The following is a 21,712-nucleotide window of genomic DNA, read 5'->3' on the forward strand; positions in this document are numbered from 1 at the left end:
AACTAAAGACTTTCCTCTAACAGGGAGAGCTGGCACCAGAGCCCACAAACATGAGGAGTATGCACACACAAGCAAACAACTTAGTAGAAAAAGTACAGTAGGGATATGTTTTCAGGAATTCCATAGTACTTCTTAGGTTTAGGCGTTGTAGGATTTTACTTTCAGGTATATAAGAAGCCCTGGGAAACATTTTAAGAATTTCCTTTTCCTAATCATGACTAAGCTAAGAGAAAGTGAAACAGGCACTTTCTGGAAAACACCTCCAGGCATCTGAACTGGATGCAAGTGCTGCTTTCAAATGAGCTTTTGTCTACAAACCTCAAAACCCATTCGGCACCACAGAGCTACCTGACAGTGCAGACCTCAGCCACAGCCATCTGGTAAGGGGAAAGAAGCCTCACCTAGAAATCTGGAGCAGACCTCACTGCTTTTGTGGAACACGGACAAAGCCAGTCTGGGATACACAGTAAACCCCTGCCTCAAAAAAACCAAGTGTTTCCGCCATAAACCGCAAGCAGACAGGACAAGAATCAGAGAGAGGAAAGGGATGGGTAAATATCTTCGGAGGCTTGTCGCTGTTGGTGGCTCTAGCGGTTCTTTCTGTCTTCCTGAAAAGCAGCCAGGAAGATTTAACAAGCCCTGTAAAACAACTCATGGTCTATGACTACAGTCTCATTGTGAAATTATACCCCAAGGAAATAGACAAGCAAAACGGAAAAAAAAAAGAAAGAAACATGAGCACACAGCCCAATGGCTAACAACAAAGAGGCAGAAGCATTTTACAGAGTAGCGACAGAGCTAGAGACACTGTGGAGTGGCAGCTCCAGGCTGTTAGAAGGATGTAGGGCTGGCTGCAGCTCAGAGGAAGGGCACTTGCCCAGAATGAATGAGGCCCTGCCATCTCTCAGATATGGGGGGAGGGAGGGCGGGAGGGAGGAGAGAAAGAAAGATTTCATTCATTGACACTTTGAATCTATCTATTACTTCCACATTTCAAGACTTTTAAAATAAAGAGAGTCAAACCCTGATTTGACTACATAAAACAGAACAGCTGTGCACATTCTGAGTTAGTTCTAAGTAGCTCTGTTAAAATGACCTGTGTCTGTGAAAGCTGGATGCTTTGGACCTGCGGAAGCAGAAAGTATGCGTTCGGCAGCTGCTCAGCAGACCCTTCTGTAGAGACTCCGCGAGTGCCCACTCCAGACACCTACAGGGAAGCAAGAGAAGCAGGCCTGTCAGTGTCAGAATGCCTGGTCTGCATGCACCTGCTGACCAAACATCTGTCCTCCCCTACAGGAGAACTACATGATCCTCGTGAGGCAAACCTCCTCACAGGGACACCTCTGAGACCAATGTCCTTAGTGGAATTATCACAAATAACCAAATCTCATGCTTGGATTCCTAGGTGCCCCATCTCCAGGACACCCCGGGTGTCACGCTTGAGTTAAGATCCCTGTTCTGGGAACACCAGCAACATGGCATTTCCATGCGCCCTTCCCACTCTCTCGACTGGAGTAGTGATGTGGATATGGAGCTTCCTGGAAACGGACTGCCTCACGCATGATAGCATCTCCTGATCAGAAATACTCCTGAGCAAGGGGAGGCGGGCCAAGGGCACCCCTCTGAGAGAAAAGAGCCTGCCAAGTTTTATTCTAGAAAACTGTATGGTAGATAGTGTTTGCTTCACCCTAACACACCTTGAAGACCCAGGGACTGTCAGGCTGCAGGGGAGGTTCTGAGGCGCACACCGCAGAAGACTGGAAGTTAATAGACTTTGCATAACTCTAGGTTACAGTTTAATGGCATGAAGCAGTGGGAAATCTCTCCAAGAGTCCCCTAAGAAAACAGGCAAGTTCTCTAAATCAACAGGCAAGTATGTGGCAAGAGGAAACGTTACTTACATGGTAGGAAAGGACTCCGTGTGAAGAGGTATTAATAAATAAAGAGCTTTCGATGCTCCCTTCCTCAGTAGGTAAGAAAATAATCCTGAAGGAAGTTCTCCCCATCGCTGGGACGACCTGAAAGGAGAGGAGAACCTATCAGCCCTCTGGAGGAGTGCTCACAGACGTCCCTCCTGACTGCCCCTGAAGCAGTTCCCTGCACGTCAGTACCTATCAGCATCACCAAGCCCCGAGCCGCTCCAAACTGATCATCTCCAGCACTCCACAGGCACACTGCCAACTCCTGGCAGATAACTGCCCAGGACTCTCACTCAGGGCAAGTCGTGGGCCTCACCTTCCTACGCTCCTTCACGCCCACATGCCCACCAGCTCAGCTAATATGGTTCTGTTTCTATTTAAGTACAAAGGACATTGTACACATATGTAGACTTATTGTTAAATATGTTAATATATGACTAAAACCCAGGGGACAGTGTTTATCCACAAAAAACAAACCGACTGTGAAGCGAATGTAGAAGGGCTTCTCTGTTCACATTTCCTTGGTCTCAGTAGTTTGTCAACATTGTAACACCCAGCAGATATAGTAACCAACATTGTAACACCCAGCAGATACAGCAATCAACATTGTAACACCCAGCAGATACAGTAACCAACATTGTAACACCCAGCAGATACAGCCATCAACACTGTAACACCCAGCAGATACAGTAACCAACACTGTAACACCCAGCAGATACAATAAGCAACATTGTAACACCCAGCAGATACAGCGACCAACATTGTAACACCAAGCAGATACAGTCATCAACACTGTAACACCCAGCAGATACAATAACCAACACTGTTACACCCAACAGATACAGTAACCAACATTGTACCACCCAGCAGATACAGTGACCAAAATTGTAACACCAAGCAGATACAGCAATCAAAATAAGGAAAAGTTTAGAAAGTTTAAGGTCACTGGAAAACTACAGAGGACTACAGTCTGCAATTCTGCCACGAGAGGAGTTAACTACATAAACCCTGCTGTTCACAAGGAGCCCTGGCTTTGTGCAGAGGTCTGAGAGGGGAACGATAAAGCCAGCACTAGTTACTGAAGCCTCAGAATCCATGGCAATCTTAAAAGATCAATATTATAAACTTTCTCTAGCCATGCTAAAACCATGCTAAATGCACATACATTACTACAGTTTCTTTAAACATGTTTCCCCATTAGGTACCCAGAACCACTGTAAGTATGAAAGAAAATGGGTGATAAATACACATAAAGCAAACAAAAGGCTAGAGAATGGAGCACGAGCACCAGGAAAGGCGAAGATCAGCACTCACCCTGCAATGGACAGGCGGAACATGAAAGTGTCTAGCAGCTGTAAACACTGAGTTCACCACAACCTCACTGTCCCTGCTGGGGTTGTATGCGTAGAGAAGCTTCGCTGCAGGATGCCCCAGGGACCTGGTTGGGGAAACAGAAAGGTAAGAGAATTGTGACTATCAGCATTGCTCATACACACAGGCATACACTTACACGCTATTTTTTAGGCTAAAGACTGAGCCCGGGGTGCCATGCACACCACTGAGCTACATTTCTAGCCCATGTATTTTTCAGACCAAGAGCCTCCATCATGTGTCCAGCTGTGTCTGGTTGCAGAAGATCACAGCTGGCTGTTGACAGCTGACAGTCCCTCACAGAAGGAGGGGCTGGGGAATAATTTTCACAATTGCATGTGGTCCTGGAGAGGGGCTGGAGTATGCAGGCTGTGGAGAGCTGAAGGAAAGAGGCACCATCTACACAGCCATGGGTGTTACCATTCATAAGTACTTCCAGTGCAGCTGTTTGGGGCAATACTGTCAGTACCCCCCCCCCCATCTACAGTCTGTATGCAAGCCCAATAAATCATGGGTTCCCCTTTGGCGAAGCCAAGCTTTGGCTTGTCATTGGGACCTTAGTAGAATAGGTGTAGGCATTGCACAGCTCCCCTCCACAGGGAGAAAGTTCTCAGCACAGAACAATTTTTAAATCTTGTTGGAAATAAACCATTTAATACATAACGATTTTAAAAACGAAATATAAATAAATAAATAGCCTTTATTTTTATAAGACTAATGACAACCTACAGTCGCACTCCATTTCTTTCTGTGGTGTAAGGATTCAGCGCATCTGGGTTATTAAGAGCTTGCATGTTTGTCTGTTTAAAACCAAACACACCCTGGCATGTACCAGCATAGCTAGGGTTCTCGTTCCAACCAAGGTATATTTAGATAAGAGACTTCATTCACCATGAAAGCTGCCCCGAGCACCAAGGAGACAGCAGGGGCAAAGCCCAGCCCCCTGAGCTAAAGAAAGGTGCACAGCGGATTATCACTGAAATGAAATGGTAGCACATATCCAAGGAGGAGCAGGGGAATACTTCCCTTTCTCCCACGACTGATCAATGATGTACAGAGATGGCAAAAGAACAATACAAAGAAACTGAGCCAGTGTCCAAAACCTTAGAATAAGCTTACCTGACCACTGGTCAGCACAAAAATCCACATCTCTCCTCCAATCGGCCTATTTTACTCTACACTCAATATTGTAGTAAATATATTTTCATACTCAACTGTTTGGCAATAGATTTTCATGACAGTTCAAAGAAGGGATAAAGGGAAGGAGAGGGAGTTTTCATGGAACTCAGTACCGTGGGAGAGCACTCAGGAAGCTGAGGCAGGGGAATGGCAAGTTCTCGGCCTGAGGTACAGAGGTCCTGTCCTGTCCTGTATAGGACCTCCCAGTGATGATCTAATGGAGAGGCTGTCACGCGCAGCAAAGGAGGGGCCTCCAGCTGGGCCTGGATCTTACTGACTCCTGCTGTCTAGCACTGAATCATCTAGCTCAGTTAGGAGGCAGCGGAGCCTGCAAGTCAGTCTTCCAGCTACCCCAAACCACAGTATGGCCCCAAAATAAACCTACTCCAATTTAGGCAAAAAGCCTCGTATGTTGTACTTGTCTTTCTGTAATTTTGTTGCAGGTTTTCCTATAGTAGAAGTGAGCCGTTCATCCTAGCAGGGCTGAAGACAGCAAGCCCAGAGCATCCTGGGTTACTCTGACATAAAAAGGGAAGCACTCACTGGAGTAACAATGATATGCCCACTGTTTCTCTATGTTCAATGTTTGGACATTTTGTCCTGGCTTCCATGGCTACTTTTTAAGTACTCATCTTAATGGAAGATTTTAATATATCTGATGTATATTTTAAATCATAAATATTTTAGAGCCTTCACTTATAAGTAAGACACACACCAGTGTGATTAAAGTCTTGGTTCTTTCAGTGTTTAAATTTTATCTACTTTTTTTTTTTTCTTCATTTATATGGTGTGCATCTGAGTGAGTGCATGCCAGAAGGCTGTGTATTTGGGAGAGGATATCCACAGAGTTCAGACAAGGGTGTCAGATCTCCTGGGCTGGAGCTACAGGTGGGTGTGAAATGCCCAATATGGGTGCTGGGACTGAAGCTGGGTCTCTGGCAAAGCAGCAAGCACTCTTAACTGCTGAACTACCACTCTAGTCCCCAAAATAATTCAATTAAAAAAACTTTTACTGCCAGGCATTGTGGTACATACCTTTAATTCTAGCATTTGAGAGGCAGAGGCAGACAGATCCCTGAGTTCAAGGCCAGTCTGGTCTACAGAGCAAGTTCTAGGTTTCAAACAGAGAAACCCTGTTTGAAAAATCAAAAAAACAAAAACAAACATCAAAAACCTACTGAAAACGTAAGGGTCACCTAATAAACCAGTCAGAGAACTGGGCTGAAATCTGCCTTCTTGCCATAAATGAGCACAAACTTCAGTGGCTTTAAGTAAAAGGTCCCAACCAACCAACAAAGCAACTTAAACTCGGCATTTAAACTATTCCCCACTGCTTTACACACTATCCACATAACGGAACACAAGCGTTCCGGTTTCCAAGAACACAGACGACTGCCTGAGATCTGCACTCAGGAGAGAGGGTCGCGCCCTCCCCAGCAGGGGGACGGCAGCCACCATCCCTCCCAGGGGAGACAGAAGTCTCCTAACCACTGCCCTTTAGTCTACTTTTCAATATTCTATTTTTACATGTGTTAGAAGGGTATGAATTTCGTTTGGTAGTGACAAATGGAGGATAATCTATTAATTTAATATGGCAAAAGAATGATGAAAATGTACGAATGATTAGCACTTCCAGTCTTGGAACCAGTAAACTGCTAACCCTTAAAATAAGAGCCCAGGAAGACAAAGCAGTAACAAGATCCCGATGCTGCATCTGAAATTGAAACCATATCAGGAGAAAGTATGCAGTCTGCCTGAGGTCAATATCAAAATAATAAGGGCAAAATAATAAGGGCCAGGAAAGTGAGGGAATCCAGGTGAGCTGGCTGCTGGCTATTCTAATAATAACGATAAATTAGCCAGGTGGGTGGAACAAGGAAAATATGTAATTTTTAAAATGTGTTAGAAATTAGAATGAAGTTTGGTCTTGAGATTCTTTTTTTATTTATTTTTAATTTCAAGAAAACAACAGACTACATTTTACTTTCATGAAAACTAGGATCGTGAGCAATAGCCTGGTCCCCCCCAACCCTTGGCAAACTGCAGTATTTCTCAGCAACAAGTGTGTAAACATCTGTGTTCCGTGCTCCAGCACAAAGACACCTGGCAATGAGAGGTGCCTGCTCAGGTGATGTCTGCCTAAGTCGCCCGTGCAGGACGCAGCCACGGCTGCTGGGCTGCACATCTGCAACCCCAGCCCTACAGAGACAGAGTCAAGAGATTCGGCACAATCTTGAGGCCAGCCTGGTCTACCGAGGTCCAGGCCGGCTAGGGTTATTCAATGAGACTCTGTCCCAAACAAATAAAATAACAAAGCAACACAACTCAAATGACATGAAACATAACTACACAACAAAAATAATAAAGTATTATATAATTTAACTGAATCTTCTAAAGGTATTTAAAGTCTTAAAAATCAGTAATCCTGTCAAATCAAGGACTTCACATGACCATTCAATAAAGTTTTTAGATATCAGAACCAGTGATTAATGCTTTGGAGCCTGTCCTGGAACTCACTCTGGAGACCAGGCTGGCTTCGAACTCACAGAGATCCACCTGCCTCTGCCTCCGAAGAGCTGGGATTAAAGGTGATCACAGCCACCACCTGGCTTCGAGTATAGAATTTTTTTTAAATAGAGTTTTATTTTATGTATATGAGTGTTTGGGTATGTGTACCACACAGTGAGCTGGTGCCTGGCCATCAGGGAGTGTCTTAGCCCCCGGGGCTAGCATAACAAACATTTAGTGCTGGAAACTGAGCCAAAGTCCTTTGAAAAAGTAGCAAGTGCTCTTAACCACTGAGTCATCTCTCCTATACTCAAATATAGAATTTTATGTTCTGAAATAATAAAATGACAACCAGGATTCTAAAAATTAGATTTTTGCCTACTCTAGTGACATTCACCATGATCCATTTCATCATATCAACTAATCTATGGTCTCTAAAGCAGCACTGCACACACACACAAACACACAGACATACACAAACATATACAAACACAGACACACACACATACACAGACATACATATACACATACAGACATACACACACAAACATACATACAGACACACACACACATACACACAAACATACATACACAGACATACACACACAAATGTACATACATACACACACAAACGTACATACACAGACATACACACACACATACATACACACACACACACACACACAATTTCCTTAAGGGAAAAAAGTTGTGTAAACTACTCTCCTGATTTGAAGTCAGAAGTGAGATTATAAATCACCTTATTTATATTACCAATTAATGAGTATAAATTCAACTTTTAACAAGTTCCTTTATCTAAAAATAAAACTATAATAATTCAATACAAAATACTCTGGGCATGGAAGTACAAGCCTTTAATCCCAGCACTCAGGAGGCAGAGACAATCAGATCTCTGTAACTTTCAAGCTAGCAGGGCTACAGTGTAAGGCCTTGCCATTAATTATATAACTAAGAAATTAAATCAGTGCCTAGAATCTTGTAAAGTCAGCAAAATACCTTCACAATTTTATCTCTTCCTCCTTTTAGAAGAATTTGCCTTTAAAAAAAAATCTCAGCAAGACATTTCATTTCCACGTCAGTCCTCCCTGTTGTCCTAACCCTCAGAAGCTTGGACGGAAGGGACAAAAATGGAAGCTGAACACACAATGCCGCCCCAGGCCCACTGGCCCCGTGTTCACTCATCACCACGCAACTCCTCCCAGCTCTGCCTGGACTAACATGAGGAACAGGCCCTGTGAGCTTATGCAGAGCTGGGAGGAGGCTAATCTGAAGATGTGTGCTTTTAACGCCACCTTCCTCTGCGTAAAAGGAGCTTAAGACAGTGTTTAAGTTTTGACCTCATCACTGACAAGGGTTCTAGGCTGCCTCCTTTCCGCCTCCCCCTCTTCCTCACAGGATCCCAAAGCCCAAGTTTCTTCATTCGTGGCTCTGAACACTGAGTCTCCTTCGGTTTTATCTCTTCTCTACCTGAATCTCCATAATGAACCCCAGCAACTGCAGACGGAATACGACTTCCAGGCTGAAGTCACAGTGGAGAGGGAGAGAAACTGCCTCTGCCCAAACCATCAGTACCCAGTTTTCCTACTATGAAATAATCCAACTTTTTCCAGAATAACAAAGGCTTACCATTGACTTCTTACTGAAGTCTACTCACGATCAAACAGTATAAGGAAAATCATTAAATAACGGCTGGGGCGGGGCTGAGCATACAACTCAGTAGGAGAGCATATGCCTGGCATGAACAAGATCCTAACTTCAATCCCTCATACAGCAAAGCAAACAGCAAAATATTAAGAAAGAACTTAAAAAACAACTTCTACACTCCCCTTTTCATGAAAAAGTAGGATCGATATACTTTTATATTATTAATAAGCTTAAAATATAACACTATATATATCATATAAAAGATACACTGAGAAAAGGGGCCAGAGAGAGGGCTAGGTGGTTCCCAGCTCATGTGCTCTTGCAGGGACAGGAGCTCAGTTCCCAGGGGACAGTGGGCAGCTCACAACTGCCTGTGACTCCAGCTCCAGGGGATGCAATGCCCTCTTCTGGCTGCTGTGAGCATATGCACTCAGGTGCACATAACCACACCTTCCCAACACACACATACGTAACTAAAAATAAAGAAGATATGCTGACAATAAATACAAACACCATGAATTGTAATAAAAAGGTACTTACTGTATCCCAAAATCTAGAACCGACGGCTGGAAATGTAAGCCTTTTCCAGTGAACAGTTTCTCTGAGAAGCTGAAAGACAGGAGAAAAGGAAAGACATTGATACGATTTTCAAATCTGGATGTTGCAGCCGTTTACCTAGGCCATTGACTTTAAACTCAAGAGATATAATTTTACTCCCTTACAGATAGATTTGAACTAGAGTTGTAAAAGATTTATACATTCTTAGTTTACAGTTCATATACCATTTATCAAGTGTATAGATCTCATCAGCATGAGGACGACATAAACGGGGCCCCAGTTAAGGACTGCTAGGTTTCTTTCTACACGCAATCAGGTAACAGGCCTCTCTTCATACACCCAGAATAAAGAAAAGCATTTATGTAAAGCAGGTTTAAAGAAACTTTGGTACCGAAATTTGTTAGACTAAAGGTCAGTAGGAAAAGGCCAGTGTGTCACAGCCAGGCCAACTCCCGAAGGCAGACTTAATCTCCAGCTATGTCTGGATTTTGTTTGTTTGGTTTTGTTTGTTTTGAGACAAAGACTCAACTCTGTATCCCAGGCTAGGCAGGGAACTCACTATGCAGCCCAGGCTGGTCTCAACTCATGGAAATCTCTTATCTTGGCTCCTGAGTGCTGGGATTATAGATATGAGCCATCGTTCACAGTATATATTTTTAAGAATAAGAATCACATAAACTCATTTCAGCACTTGTTGCTCATGACCGTGATCTCATTTCCCTTAAAGGTCACAGGGCTGGAGGGAGGCTCAGAAGTTAAGGGCATTTGCTGCTCTTACAGAGGACCCAGGTTCAGTTCCCAGCACCTACAGTGTGACTCACAAGCATCCTTAACTCCAGTTCTAGGGATCTGACTATCCTTTTGACTGACTCCTTAGGGCACCAGGCACACACATGCTATACACACATATATGCATACATACAAGCAAAACACTTATATACATAAAATAAATATTTTTAAAAGTGAATGGTCATAGATCAATTTAATTCAGTAGAAAAACATACCAAACACATGTAAATAAAAAAAAATGACAAAGATATAACAAAGTATATAAACATCTAGATAGATGAATTAGATAGATAGACAGACATAAGACAATTAATTTGAAAGTTACGTAACTCGGAGATGTGTAACTGGGGAAGCCCCTTAAGTGAGCATGCTTTATTTAGAGACTCAGAATAGCTTTCCATAACAGAATCTTGCCATTTTTCCTCCCCTACCCCCACCCCACCCCCCACCGAAAGTCCCCAGAAAGCCAGTCCAGCCTGTCATCTGGACCATAAGTCTTCCACTAGTATGTTTTCTGACCTTTAGATCTTTCCTGAAAGCACAATCTGTCGAGGGGTCAGAGAACCGGCCCCACCGGCCTCACAATTCCAGTCTTCCTTCCTCTGATCCATCAAATGCCCTTCCTCTAATCCTCCCTCTGAGTCTATGTCCAACAACAGCTGCACTAATAATAAAAGTGACTTGTCTCATCTCCCTAACTCTCGTCAACGTTTCCACCCACTGGAGAACGGACACGGAAGAGGTAGCTGTGCAGTTCACTGGACTCCTCCAAACCCCCAAAGTCCAGCATTAATGCTCTGTCTTGCTTATAAAGACCATGAGCTGTCTCGGGAACAGCGGAGAACATCTCAGAGGTCCACCGTGGGTACCCACTCTCCACCACCCTGGTCGGGGCTTGGCATTCCAGGAGAAACACAAGCAGCCTTGGAGAAGCTGTAGAAACACTGCATTAATAATGAGCAACACCAATGACAGCAGTCCTTCTGTCCAGGGCACTGAGAAGGGAGCTGAGCATGGGGTTTGGTACATGGTTTCCAAGTGGACACGTGAAGCCTGGGGGATTTCATCAACTCACAAAGTCACAAAGGACGAAGAGTCAGAGCCAGCACCCTAACTCAGATCTGTGGCAGCTGGAACGGGGGACACTATCAATTCAGGCACCAACCAACCTGCAGGGGACCCACTGGGCACAGCTTGTTGGATGACAGTCTGGGCTGCAGAGGTCTAATAAGTCTGGTTCCACACCTCTGACCATTGCCTTCCTGTGCTGAGTGGGTCAGAGCCTGCCTTGTTATCTAAAAGGTCAGTGGACAGCAGGATTTAGCTTACAGTTGTTCTGAAGACAGAATGAGGAGACAAGGCCTTTGTGTCAAGCCTGGACGTGGTTTATGTAATAACCGTGAGATCGTGTTACAAAGAGGATGACATTCATCACACCAAAACAGCAAGAAAGACAAACGGAAGGCAACCGGGCCACGTCTGTGCTGCCTCTGGGCAGCGAGGTCCCGTGAAGTGGCAGTGCTGTCTATGAACAGAACAAAGCAAACACAGACCTGGGCTGTCTCCCACATCACAGGTCTGCAAACCCACAGTCAAAAACTTCATGCACGTAACAAAACCCAGGCAACGGTGTGGGGGCCTTGTCCACAGCCTGTGGATCGGCAGCACGGGGGAAACAACCAGGGCCCGTGGCTTGGCACCTCCAGTTGGGAAGAGACTTGGAAGCCGTGGTCTTGGCCTACAGGCTCCGGTAAGACAGAAAATGTTGGACCTGAATGAGATGAGAGGACTCCGGCCGGGATCTGCTGCAGAGCTGACCCCCGCTGCCTGATAGGGAAAGTTCCACACTCCTAGGAGTCACAGAAATCCTCTGTATTCATTGCTGTGGTGCAAAAGTTGGGGGGGGGGGGCTGGAGAGATGGCTCAGTGGTTAAGAGCATTCATTGCCTGCGCCTCCAAAGGTCCTGAGTTCAATTCCCAGCAACCACATGGTGGCTCACAACCATCTGTGATGAGATCTGGTTCCCTCTTCTGGCATACAAACATACATGGAAGGAATGTTGTATACATAATAAATAAATAAATAAATAAATAAATAAATAAATAAATAAATAAATCTTTAAAAAAAAAAGTTAAGGGGGAAGGTGGCTGGCTTTCCAACAGCTGGTAAGTAGCTAGTGGCCATAATTTAGTCACATGTGGACATCAAAACTTATCCTTAAATTATCAGTGCTAAGAACTTAACGCTATGTTTGAAATGCCAAAGTCATTTCCAAACCAACACCTTCAGAGATAACTTAGAGGCTCTGGGAAATGAACTATGAGCCACCTTCTCACCTCCATTCTTCCACCAGCCAGAATTAGCATCAGACATTTCACCCTTAATAAGACAAACCATTATCCAGGCATGGCAAATCTCACCTGGCCTCTTCTCCTCTAGGAGAGTCCTATATGGCGTAAAGTAAACATATGCATCTTGTAAAAGCCAATTGTAAACGCAGGCTGTCTGTGTGTTTTACACTCTTACCCTGTATCCATTAAAAGAGAACAATACAGGAGGAGCTGTTCCGCTTCCGGGACAGGGCTAGGGATGGACCAAGCAGGTGGCGATGCCCCCAAGAGCAGGCACCCTTATTTACGCACCCTCTACCCCTCACACTCTTAGTCTTTCCTGGAAGATGGTGATTGAGACTGAACCGGAACCTTGTGCAGGCTAACGGCATTGCCTTGCTTCTTTAAGTCCTTACTTTAAGGAAGCCCACATTCTGTGGAACACAGAGCCTTTCAGCAGCTGGACACAGCTGGAAGGCATCCCACAGTTTTAAGGTCTATCTTTGTCAATACGACCCAAATCAAGGCATCCCACACTTTTTTTTTTTTTAAAAAAAAAGGCATATTTCTGTCTAAATGATTTGAATTCCTCTGTGTTTCTCTTTTTCCTAAACTTTGGCAATATTTTTCTCTATACACATAAAATTAAGCCAAATAAAACAAAATTAAATTTAAAATAAGCTTGAAAAGATGCCTAGTCCAAGAGAAAAGACATTTGATCAGACATAAGACAGCCTGAGCCAGACGCAGCTATAGTTTCCTATGGTACAGAACTCAGTTCCCTCTTCTGCAGAACCTTACCATCTACCAAGCTGGCTGCCCTTTAACAAACTGTCCCAGCACCTAGACAGCAAGCAGGGGGTTTTCAAAATTAAAAATTTAAAAATAACTTAAAGCCAAAACAATGGCTTTGGCCAATGAGTAAGAACAGAAGGAGAAATAAACAAAGGGCCCGTTCTCATCTCACAAAGTCTCTGCATCAAAAGGGGGAACAAATTACTCCATGAGAAACCAATGTTCATGTCTCCATTCTGGTGTCCAGAGAAGACACTTTACATTAAAGACCTACTTACTAGACTGTTCTCATTGCTCCCAGCAATACACTATGGCAGTAACAGAAATGCTTCGAGACCTGTGGCCTCTGTGAGGGTAAGGAGCCCTGCATCAGTATTTTTGCATCCCTTCTTCTCAGTGGTGTGTACCCCAAGGAGATACCCATCCCCCAAGTAAGAAGCAGGTGCCTCTAGGACTCGGTCCCTGTTCTCAGAGGCCTTAGAGAACTTAGTACTTGCACAGTGTGCATTGTACCACAGCTCAATCCCTGCAGAAAATGCAGAGACAGAAAATGCCCGGTTGGCGTAGGCCTTATTGACTAGCCCACAGCTGAGTGACCTCCCTCGGGCTCTCAACACTGACAATGACGGGAAACTCACAGGATCCAAGAGTAAGGCCTTCTGAGGTGCCAGATGCTAGACCAGCCTTTATCTTATCACAGGTTATTATAAGAACTCTGGGTGGGAACTCAGCATCTGCTACACTTAGGATCCTAACCTCCAGAATGCCTTATGTTAAAGTCTTGTTCGTCCACAGTGTGCTGCTTCTGAGTGCTGCTAGAATCTCTAAGTGAAACCTAGTGGAGGTGTTCGGTCATTCAGAATGTGTCCTTGAAGGCAGTAGTCCTCTACGGATCAAGACCTGAAGTGAACAGTTTGCCCTCTGTGTGTTCCCCACCACATCCAGCTCCTCTACCGCAGACATAAAAGCCATTATCCCACCTGATCATTGGCAGGATCCTCTAAACCCACAAGCCGACAGAAAGTTATCTAAGTGTTCATTTCCTCAGGTAGCAGGAAGTCAACTAGCACCTGCCAAAGCCCTCCTGCTCCCGGGTGTCCCCTTCCCTGTTACCATGCAGCTCTCTGCTCTCCTGCTAATGGCACTAGCGATCTATAAGCCGAGGAGTCAAGGGCTGAGCTTCCTTAATCTCGCTGCTGGCTGCCACCTCTGGAGCAGCCCTCCCTGGGTTTCTAGGAAACTGTTTCTGCATGCCGTCCTTCCTTGACAGCTGTACCATCTGTCTGTCCCCTCGTTCTCTGTGCATCTCTGCACAAGACTGTTTCTGAGGCTCTTCCTCTTGCTTCTCTCACTCTGACCAAGGGTTCCTGCCCACCTACTAGGTCTGCCATCTCTAAGGCATTTGTTATCTGGTGCCAATTCAATACCTACCTGACCACATTTGTAGATTTTCCACTCTACAGCTTCTGAACTTGGAACTGAGCTCTTACCAGTTTTACTAGCTCCACTTGTCGCTAGGATACGGTCACATGACAAGATGTGACCTGGGCATCAGGCACTGGAGTGGCAAGGAAGGAGGGAGGGGGAGGGAACCAGGATGGGGGAGGGGAGGGGAGGGGAGGGGAGGGGAGGGAAGGAAGGAAGGAAGGAAGGATGGATGGATGCCAGAGTTCCTCCTGTGGGCAACCACAGCAACAATAGTGTAACTGTGTTAGTGGCAAGGGCGGCAGTATCCCTAGCAGGTTTTTTTGGTGGTCATTCTAGCTGCCAAGATTCCCTGTTGCCAGTATCTTCAATAATTTTTTTTCTTTTTTGCTTAACTCAGCCAGCAGTAGTTTCAATAGTTTCTGTGGTTTAACTTATTCATTCCCCAAGCTTGTGTATGTGGCCTAGACTCCTCTGAAGCTCCCGGCTTGATGCTCCACCTATACCAGAACCACCTCTTGGAGAGACAGTTGCCGGGCCCCTCCAGGCGGAATCTAAGACAGCAGTTGGCTTGGTCTGTAAGATTCCCAGCTTGCTGAGCTGCTAGCCTTGTGCCCTGACTCCTGATGCCAGCTTTATCAGCACAGCAGGGGCTCTAAGGAGTCTCCAGGGTGTCACACTTTCATACCACTGAGTTTCTTGTTCTCCATTCCCACTATCAGGACTTTATTTTCAAAAGCTCTGCATTTGCAATTCAAAAAACTTCAAAATAAGCCATTGCATTCACACATTAGTCACAACGCATTTTGCATGCTGCAAAGAACTCTTGTGGCCACATGGGCTGTAAAAATCTGTCAAAGAACAGACCAGCAATTAAGTGCGTATTTCCCTGGCTCCTGAGCCAGCTTTCTCCTTTCTTCAGCGTAGGTACAACTCCTTCGTGGTTCAAAGACCACCATCTTTCCCAGACCCCAGAGGTAAGTTATACTACTGTGCTAAAATAGTTAGAATGTGGTTTCGTAATATGCAAAATAAAAAATCCGTTTTGCCTTTTCTTCCAGCTCCGGGACAGCAAGGTAGCACCAAGCGTGATTTAGTCTTAGATGTCTGCAGCGGTCATCTTAATTCACACAGAAACAAGGGTAGCAGGGAGATAAGCAATGACCCACGAACTAGAGTGGGCATGCTCACTTCCCACAGTGTCCCTATAAATGCTGGCACCAACATTTCATTGGAGGTGTCTGCAGCCTGTGGCTCCGCTGGGAAATGGCAGAACCTTAAGGGGCAGGTAAGGCCCAATGGGATTCAGGAAAGTGGAGGCATGGCCCTGAAGATGTTCAGACTCTGGTTCCTCCTCCTCCTCTCCAGAGCCTCCCTCCCTCCCTCCCCTCTTCCAAGAATGCCCAGAGGTGAAGGGTTTTATAGCTGTATCACCCTGCTGACTCCCCACAGACCCCTAATCAAGGAGGCCAACCCACAGAACGGAACCTCTAAAACAAGCCAAAATAAACCTTTCTCCCTATAGGGGATTGTGGTAGGTATTTATCACCCTGATGAAAAACTAAGAGTGAACTCGCCTCTTTTTAAAAGATCATCTAAAAGCTCTTGAATCAGTCCGCTAGCTAAACTTGCTCTTATCAGAATACAGGAACAGCAGGCTACTGACATTCATTTCTTCTACCTGTATTAGGATCTTACCATAGCAAAGGCAGAGAGTTTCAAGACTACAGAGACAAAGAAGACAGGCTGTCTCACTATTGTGGATTCTGGGTGTATCCCCTACACCCCAGTGATGGGTGTGTCACACACAATCCAGAGTGAAGTCCAGGCCCTAATTTCTGTTTGTTTGTTCAGCTATTTGTTGGTTTTGCGGTTGAATCATAAGGTCACCCAGCCACATGTGGAACCACGTGCCTTCATTGCTTTTTCAAACATTACTTTCAGAAAAAATATATGCATTTCTTTCAACAGAAAGGAGTTGAACGTCTTGAATGACACCATATTGTGCAAATATTCATAGAAATAAAAATAGGCAGAGTGAAGCAGTGAGCCATGTGTGAGTATTATCTAAGTTCTCATGGCTGCTGTAAAGCGACGCGGCTGTGTCATTATGGCCAAGCAGTCGCGAGCCCGCCCTAGGAAGCAGTTAAAGCTCAGGAAAACTCACCAGACTTCCCAGGCGGTGTTACTAATATTCTGTATATCGTCTAAACATTGTTTGGGTAATTTTCTCACGCTGGAACTTTTTTAAAGTTTATTTTTATTTTATTTTACATTTATGTACGGTATGTGTAGTGGGTGTGTATGTGGAGCATATGTATGCACATTTTTGCCAAGGTCAGAGGACAGCGTATAGTGCTCAGCTCTCTCCTCCCGTAGTGTGGGTTCTTGGAATCAGACCTGGGTTGTCAGAGAAGGGAGAGGACCAGTGTCTGCATGCAGTGGGGTCCCTGAGACCTGGAGCAGCAAATGCATGGCTCTGCCTCTCACGGCAGCTGTGACCAAGATGCCTAATTATAGTTGAGCCAGCAGCCACTGCTCAGAGGCACTAGTCCTGTGCACACGCCCATTACAGCATCTGCCTGCTGCCACAAAGATGAGACCGCGCCAGATTGTCGTGGTGTCCAGGCCCTGAGCTTAGTTACAGCAACACAAACATAGCCCTAACCTATTAGGAAACCAAATGCCTAAGAAGAAAAGATGGTTTCTACTGCCTTTCACTGGACTATGGGTGTGGCCCTCGGTAGCTTTAGTCAAGGGCTGCTGTCAATAAAAACTGGTTGAGAATCAGTGCTCTGCCTCACTGCCAGCCTCAAGACACTGCAGGGAGCTAGAGGCAGAGCCACTCCTGACTGACAAGTTCCACCAGAGGCAGCAGAGCTGGGTGATGTCCCCATCTGACTTCCAAGAATCACAGTCCCAGAAGGTATGGTGGTTTGAATGTGAGTGGCCCCAGAGACACATTTGAATATTTGGTTCTTGGATAGTGAAACTGCTGGGGGGGGGGGGGGGGGGGGGGGGGGGGGGGGGGGATTAGGAAGTGTGGTCTGTTGTTGTTGCTGCTGCTTTATGGTTTTTTTGTTTGTTTGGTTGGTTTTGTTTTTTGAGACAGGGTTTCTCTGTAGCTTTGGAGCCTGTCCTGGAACTCACTCTGTAGACCAGGCTGGCCTTGAGCACACAGGAATCCACCTGCCTCCCAAGAGCTGAAATTAAAGGCCTGTGCCACCACCGCCAGGCTAGGAAGTGTGGACTTGTTGGGGGAGGTGTGTCACTTACTGGCTGTGGGCCAATCCCAGTAAGTGTGTGTAAGCATGCTCGCTTGCTCTTGCGCTCTCTCTCTCTCTCTCTCCCCCTCCCTCCGTCCTCCGCCCCCCCCCCCCACTCCCTGCTCCCTGCTGGTAAGCTCTCCTCTCAGCCAAGGCTCCAGGGCCCTGCCTGTCTACCTCCTGGCTTCCTGGTGTGGTGGCTGTGCTCTCAAAACTAAGTAAGGCCCCAAAACTCTTTCTTCTGTAAGCTACCTTGGTCGTGGTGTTTCTTCACAACAGAAAGTAACTAGAATATCTCCTCAATAAGAGCCCAAATGAACTAACTTTTCAAAGACTGCTCCTAACCTCTCGTTATTGGCACACAGTACCTCCATCACCGGGGCAGCTGGCAGGAAACAGTTGAACTCCTGTCCTTCTTGATTTGTTCCACACAGGGACCCAGCAAGCTCTCGTAAAACCAGACGAGGAAAAGCCTAGAAAACTGTGTTTTGCTTCCTCAGCAATACTGAGAGAAAGGTATGCATGGGACACACCACAGTAGGAAAAGAAAGAACTAAATTCCCACGGCAACAGTATCACTGGATTCTAGGCAGAGGGGCTAATTAGAAAGATACAGAGTGAGGGTCTTTGACCAGACCTTCAGTATCCTCTACTGGCAAAGTAAGACCTGAGAACCCACGGAACCACAGAAGGATGGAATGAAGAGCTTGGCCAGTGGTCAGGTGGGATGTAGGCCCTTACCTGGAAAGAAAAGGGAAGAAGTAGCAGAAAAGAAAACAGAAGATGGACAAATCAGGGAGAGCTACAAAGGTCTGGTCCAGAATCCCATTTATTACAAGCAGAGTCGGGGAAGATGGCAAGATCCTGCCAACTGGATTCCAGAGAACTGACAGCCACACCACAGGCTGCACTCCACAGGGACCCAGCAACAGTAGCTGGGGCCTCCCTTTCAATTCAGCCAGGGAGTTTAATTGTTCTTAATTATACAGATGCCACTCATATGCAAATCTTGCACCCAGAGCTTTCCTTTTAAATTGTAATTTTTCTTTCATAGCCCTGAGTGCTGAAGTGTAATTGCTGAGGCTGTAAAAGAAAGAAGGGCCCTGCTGCTCCCCAGGCCTAGGAGCCAGGGCCTATTTGCTCAGGCCCCTCCTAGGTCGGCTGGCCTCTCACAGCAGGTCAGCCCCATCCTGCTCCAGGGACTCCTTCCAGCCTACCTCAGCCCTCTAACCACGTCCTCCTCCCTCCAGCACTCTCAGCCCCAAACACCCAAAGAGCAGCAAGCATCCTGCACGGAGCCACAAAGGCAACCAGGCAGCTGCAGAAAGCAAGCAGCAGAGAATGTGATGTGACTCCCCCACTTCCCCACCCCCCACCCCCACTCAGTCAAGGGCCGTCAAGTCCAGAGTAAGGCTCTCCACCAAGGTAGAAGATTACAATACCAGCTAACAATGGGGAATCGAGGGAAGCTAGTGTAAGGAAGGGAAAAACTGCCCTGTACAACTTGGTAACAATTTAAAAAAAATAAAAAACCAGGAGAGAAACTGAGAAGGCAGGTGCCAGACACTAGGTCAAGCCTGGATCTGTGGAGCATTTGAGACATTTCCCTTTCCTCAGATTTCCTAAAAACTGGGAAGTGCATCTGTGTCCAGAACTTAGAACATTCAGGATGGCGTGGTTTTGAGCAGTTCGAGGGCGGCAGAAAGGTAAAGACTTCCTGAGCACAGCCTGGAGTTGTTCCGCCTGCAGAGCCTCTGTCATGAGGGTCTGTGCCAAAGCACTCGGTTCTGTTAGTTCACTGCACAGGGCTCTCTTCCCTGGCTCCTGTCTGCCCCTTCCCTGTGCCTGTGACCCAGGCCCGGTCCTCTCAACCTTACCACCTCAAGTCTACTGAAGACTCCAGTGTCTTCAGGGCTTCAACATGGATCGTAGCATCCACCTCCCCCCACTTAGCATCCCAGACTATCACCCTGTTGGAGAGTAGCTAAAACCACTCCAATCATGTCTTCACAGGTGGTCCTACACTGTAGTGACCTCCTCTGTCTTAAAACCCATATCCTTTCCTCCTGAACCTGTATCCGCTTTTAAACCCGAGGCAGAACCTGGCCAGGCCTGTGCCACGGCTCAGTGCAGATCCCACCAGCTGGATCCCTTGCCCTGGCTGCTGCTTTCCCAATGGACCATGCTCAACTCTGAAGGTCCAGCCCTTAAACCCAACTGAGAGCTGGTCAGTGCTTTATTCTGCATCTCCAAGATAACTCCTGCTTTCAAAGGCCTTCCATGAAGTCCATGCCACAGTCCCTCAGGGTCCCCATCCAGCTCCACTCTGTTCCAGCTGCAGAGGTCTTCCAAGCTCTGAGAACACTCCTCCAGCCAGGTCCGGCCCCTTTCCCAAGCATTCTTCACTCAGATGATCTCTTGGCAAATTTCTTCCCTTCTTTCAAATCCTTGAAAAGATTCACTGCTCACACCCACAGGTGTGGCCCACAATCCAAATGCCCGCATTTCTCTGGCCTTTTCAACTTTTCTAGTCCCCAATGCTCCGCTCACATCCACAGGGCTCGGTGAGTCTGCTGAGGGTCACCGCTGCTCTGCTTCCCACTGCCAGGCTGCGAAGATCCACCCTGACATGGGTGGACTCTGCAGGCCAGTGTGTCCTCGGGGCTCAGAACAGTCTCTCTCAGTAAGAATACTATCCAAATAGAAGAAACCTTTCCCACTCGTGCCACGGGCTTATAAAATCACAGTCCAGGTCGCTTTTTTTTTTTCTTTTTTAAGATTTTATTTATTACATATACAATAGTGTTTTGCCTCCATGTATGCCTGCATGCCAGAAGAGGGCACCAGATTTCATTTTAGATGGTTGTGAGCCACCATGTGGTTGCTGGGAATTGAACTCAGGACCTCTGGAAGAACAGTCAGTGTCCTTAACCTCTGAGCCATCTCTCCAGCCCCCAGTCCAGGTCTCAAAATCATCCTTTTCCATTATCCGGTATAAAATGGTCTCATTCTGCCGGCGGTGGTGGCGCACGCCTTTAATCCCAGCACTCGGGAGGCAGAGGCAGGCGGATCTCTGTGAGTTCGAGACCAGCCTGGTCTACAAGAGCTAGTTCCAGGACAGGCTCCAAAACCACAGAGAAACCCTGTCTTGAAAAAACAAACAAACAAACAAACAAACAAACAAATAAATAAAATTTACAAAAAAAACCAGTCTTGTTGTAACGTGTCAAGAAACACAGCATGGGAAGGACCCCCAGTTTCAACCTTAACCTTACCTTTAGTCAATCTAATTGACAAAAAATAATGAAGATGTGCACAGACTTTTTATTTTTAAAGCAATGACAGGTAACTGATACGTTTCAGCTTTTTTTAAATGTCAGGAACAGGTTTGAGATATGGTAAAGCACTTGCCTAGCATGTGCAAGGCCTGGGTTACACGCACACACGCACGCACCCATGCACGCTCTTACCACGACAAGGATAGACAGAACTGGGATGAGTTAGATGATTACAAACGCTGCAGCTCTGAGATGCACTGAGAACGATCTCGAGTTTGAGCGACAGGTAAGTCTGGACTGAAGAGGACAGGGTGGCAAACCCTTGGTTTGGGGCTTTCAGAAAGCAGCACCCAAGGATGGCCCTGGCTCTCAAATCCAGCTGATGTAGGTTCTTTGGCTGTGGAGGAACCTCCTTGGCTCATTAACATGGGAACCCCTTATCACCAAAGTCACCATGAGTCAGTGCCTTCCGGGAGCCTTCATGCCCAAGGCAGAAGGCAGCAGACAAGGAATATTCACAGTGAATGCAGACTATACAGACTAAAGAACAGCACAGTTCCTGGGTGGATAGGATGGGCCTTTGATGAGGCTTTTGACCAGCACTGGATGGAGACTGAGATCATTTTTGTTG

The 21,712-nt window shown here is 46.1% G+C and overlaps 1 protein-coding gene across 6 annotated transcripts in view; it reads right to left on the reverse strand.

Annotated features, from left to right (window-relative positions):
- The window catches only part of Tmem131l (transmembrane 131 like), a 115,754-nt gene that overhangs the window by 39,319 nt on the left and 54,723 nt on the right, over positions 1–21,712 (reverse strand). For all 6 annotated transcript variants that reach the window (XM_050158829.1, XM_050158827.1, XM_050158828.1 and 3 more), the window contains exons 4-7: positions 9,180–9,248; positions 3,234–3,357; positions 1,902–2,018; positions 1,097–1,207 (exon numbers count right to left, since the gene is read on the reverse strand). In XM_050158829.1, the coding sequence (XP_050014786.1) occupies positions 1,097–1,207; positions 1,902–2,018; positions 3,234–3,357; positions 9,180–9,248 (421 nt within the window). The remainder of the gene's footprint in view (positions 1–1,096; positions 1,208–1,901; positions 2,019–3,233; positions 3,358–9,179; positions 9,249–21,712) is intronic.

This window comes from Alexandromys fortis, unplaced genomic scaffold, assembly GCF_014885135.2.
Source record: "Alexandromys fortis isolate MF-2015 unplaced genomic scaffold, M_Fortis_MF-2015_v1.1 scaffold_102, whole genome shotgun sequence".
Taxonomy (NCBI): domain Eukaryota; kingdom Metazoa; phylum Chordata; class Mammalia; order Rodentia; family Cricetidae; genus Alexandromys; species Alexandromys fortis.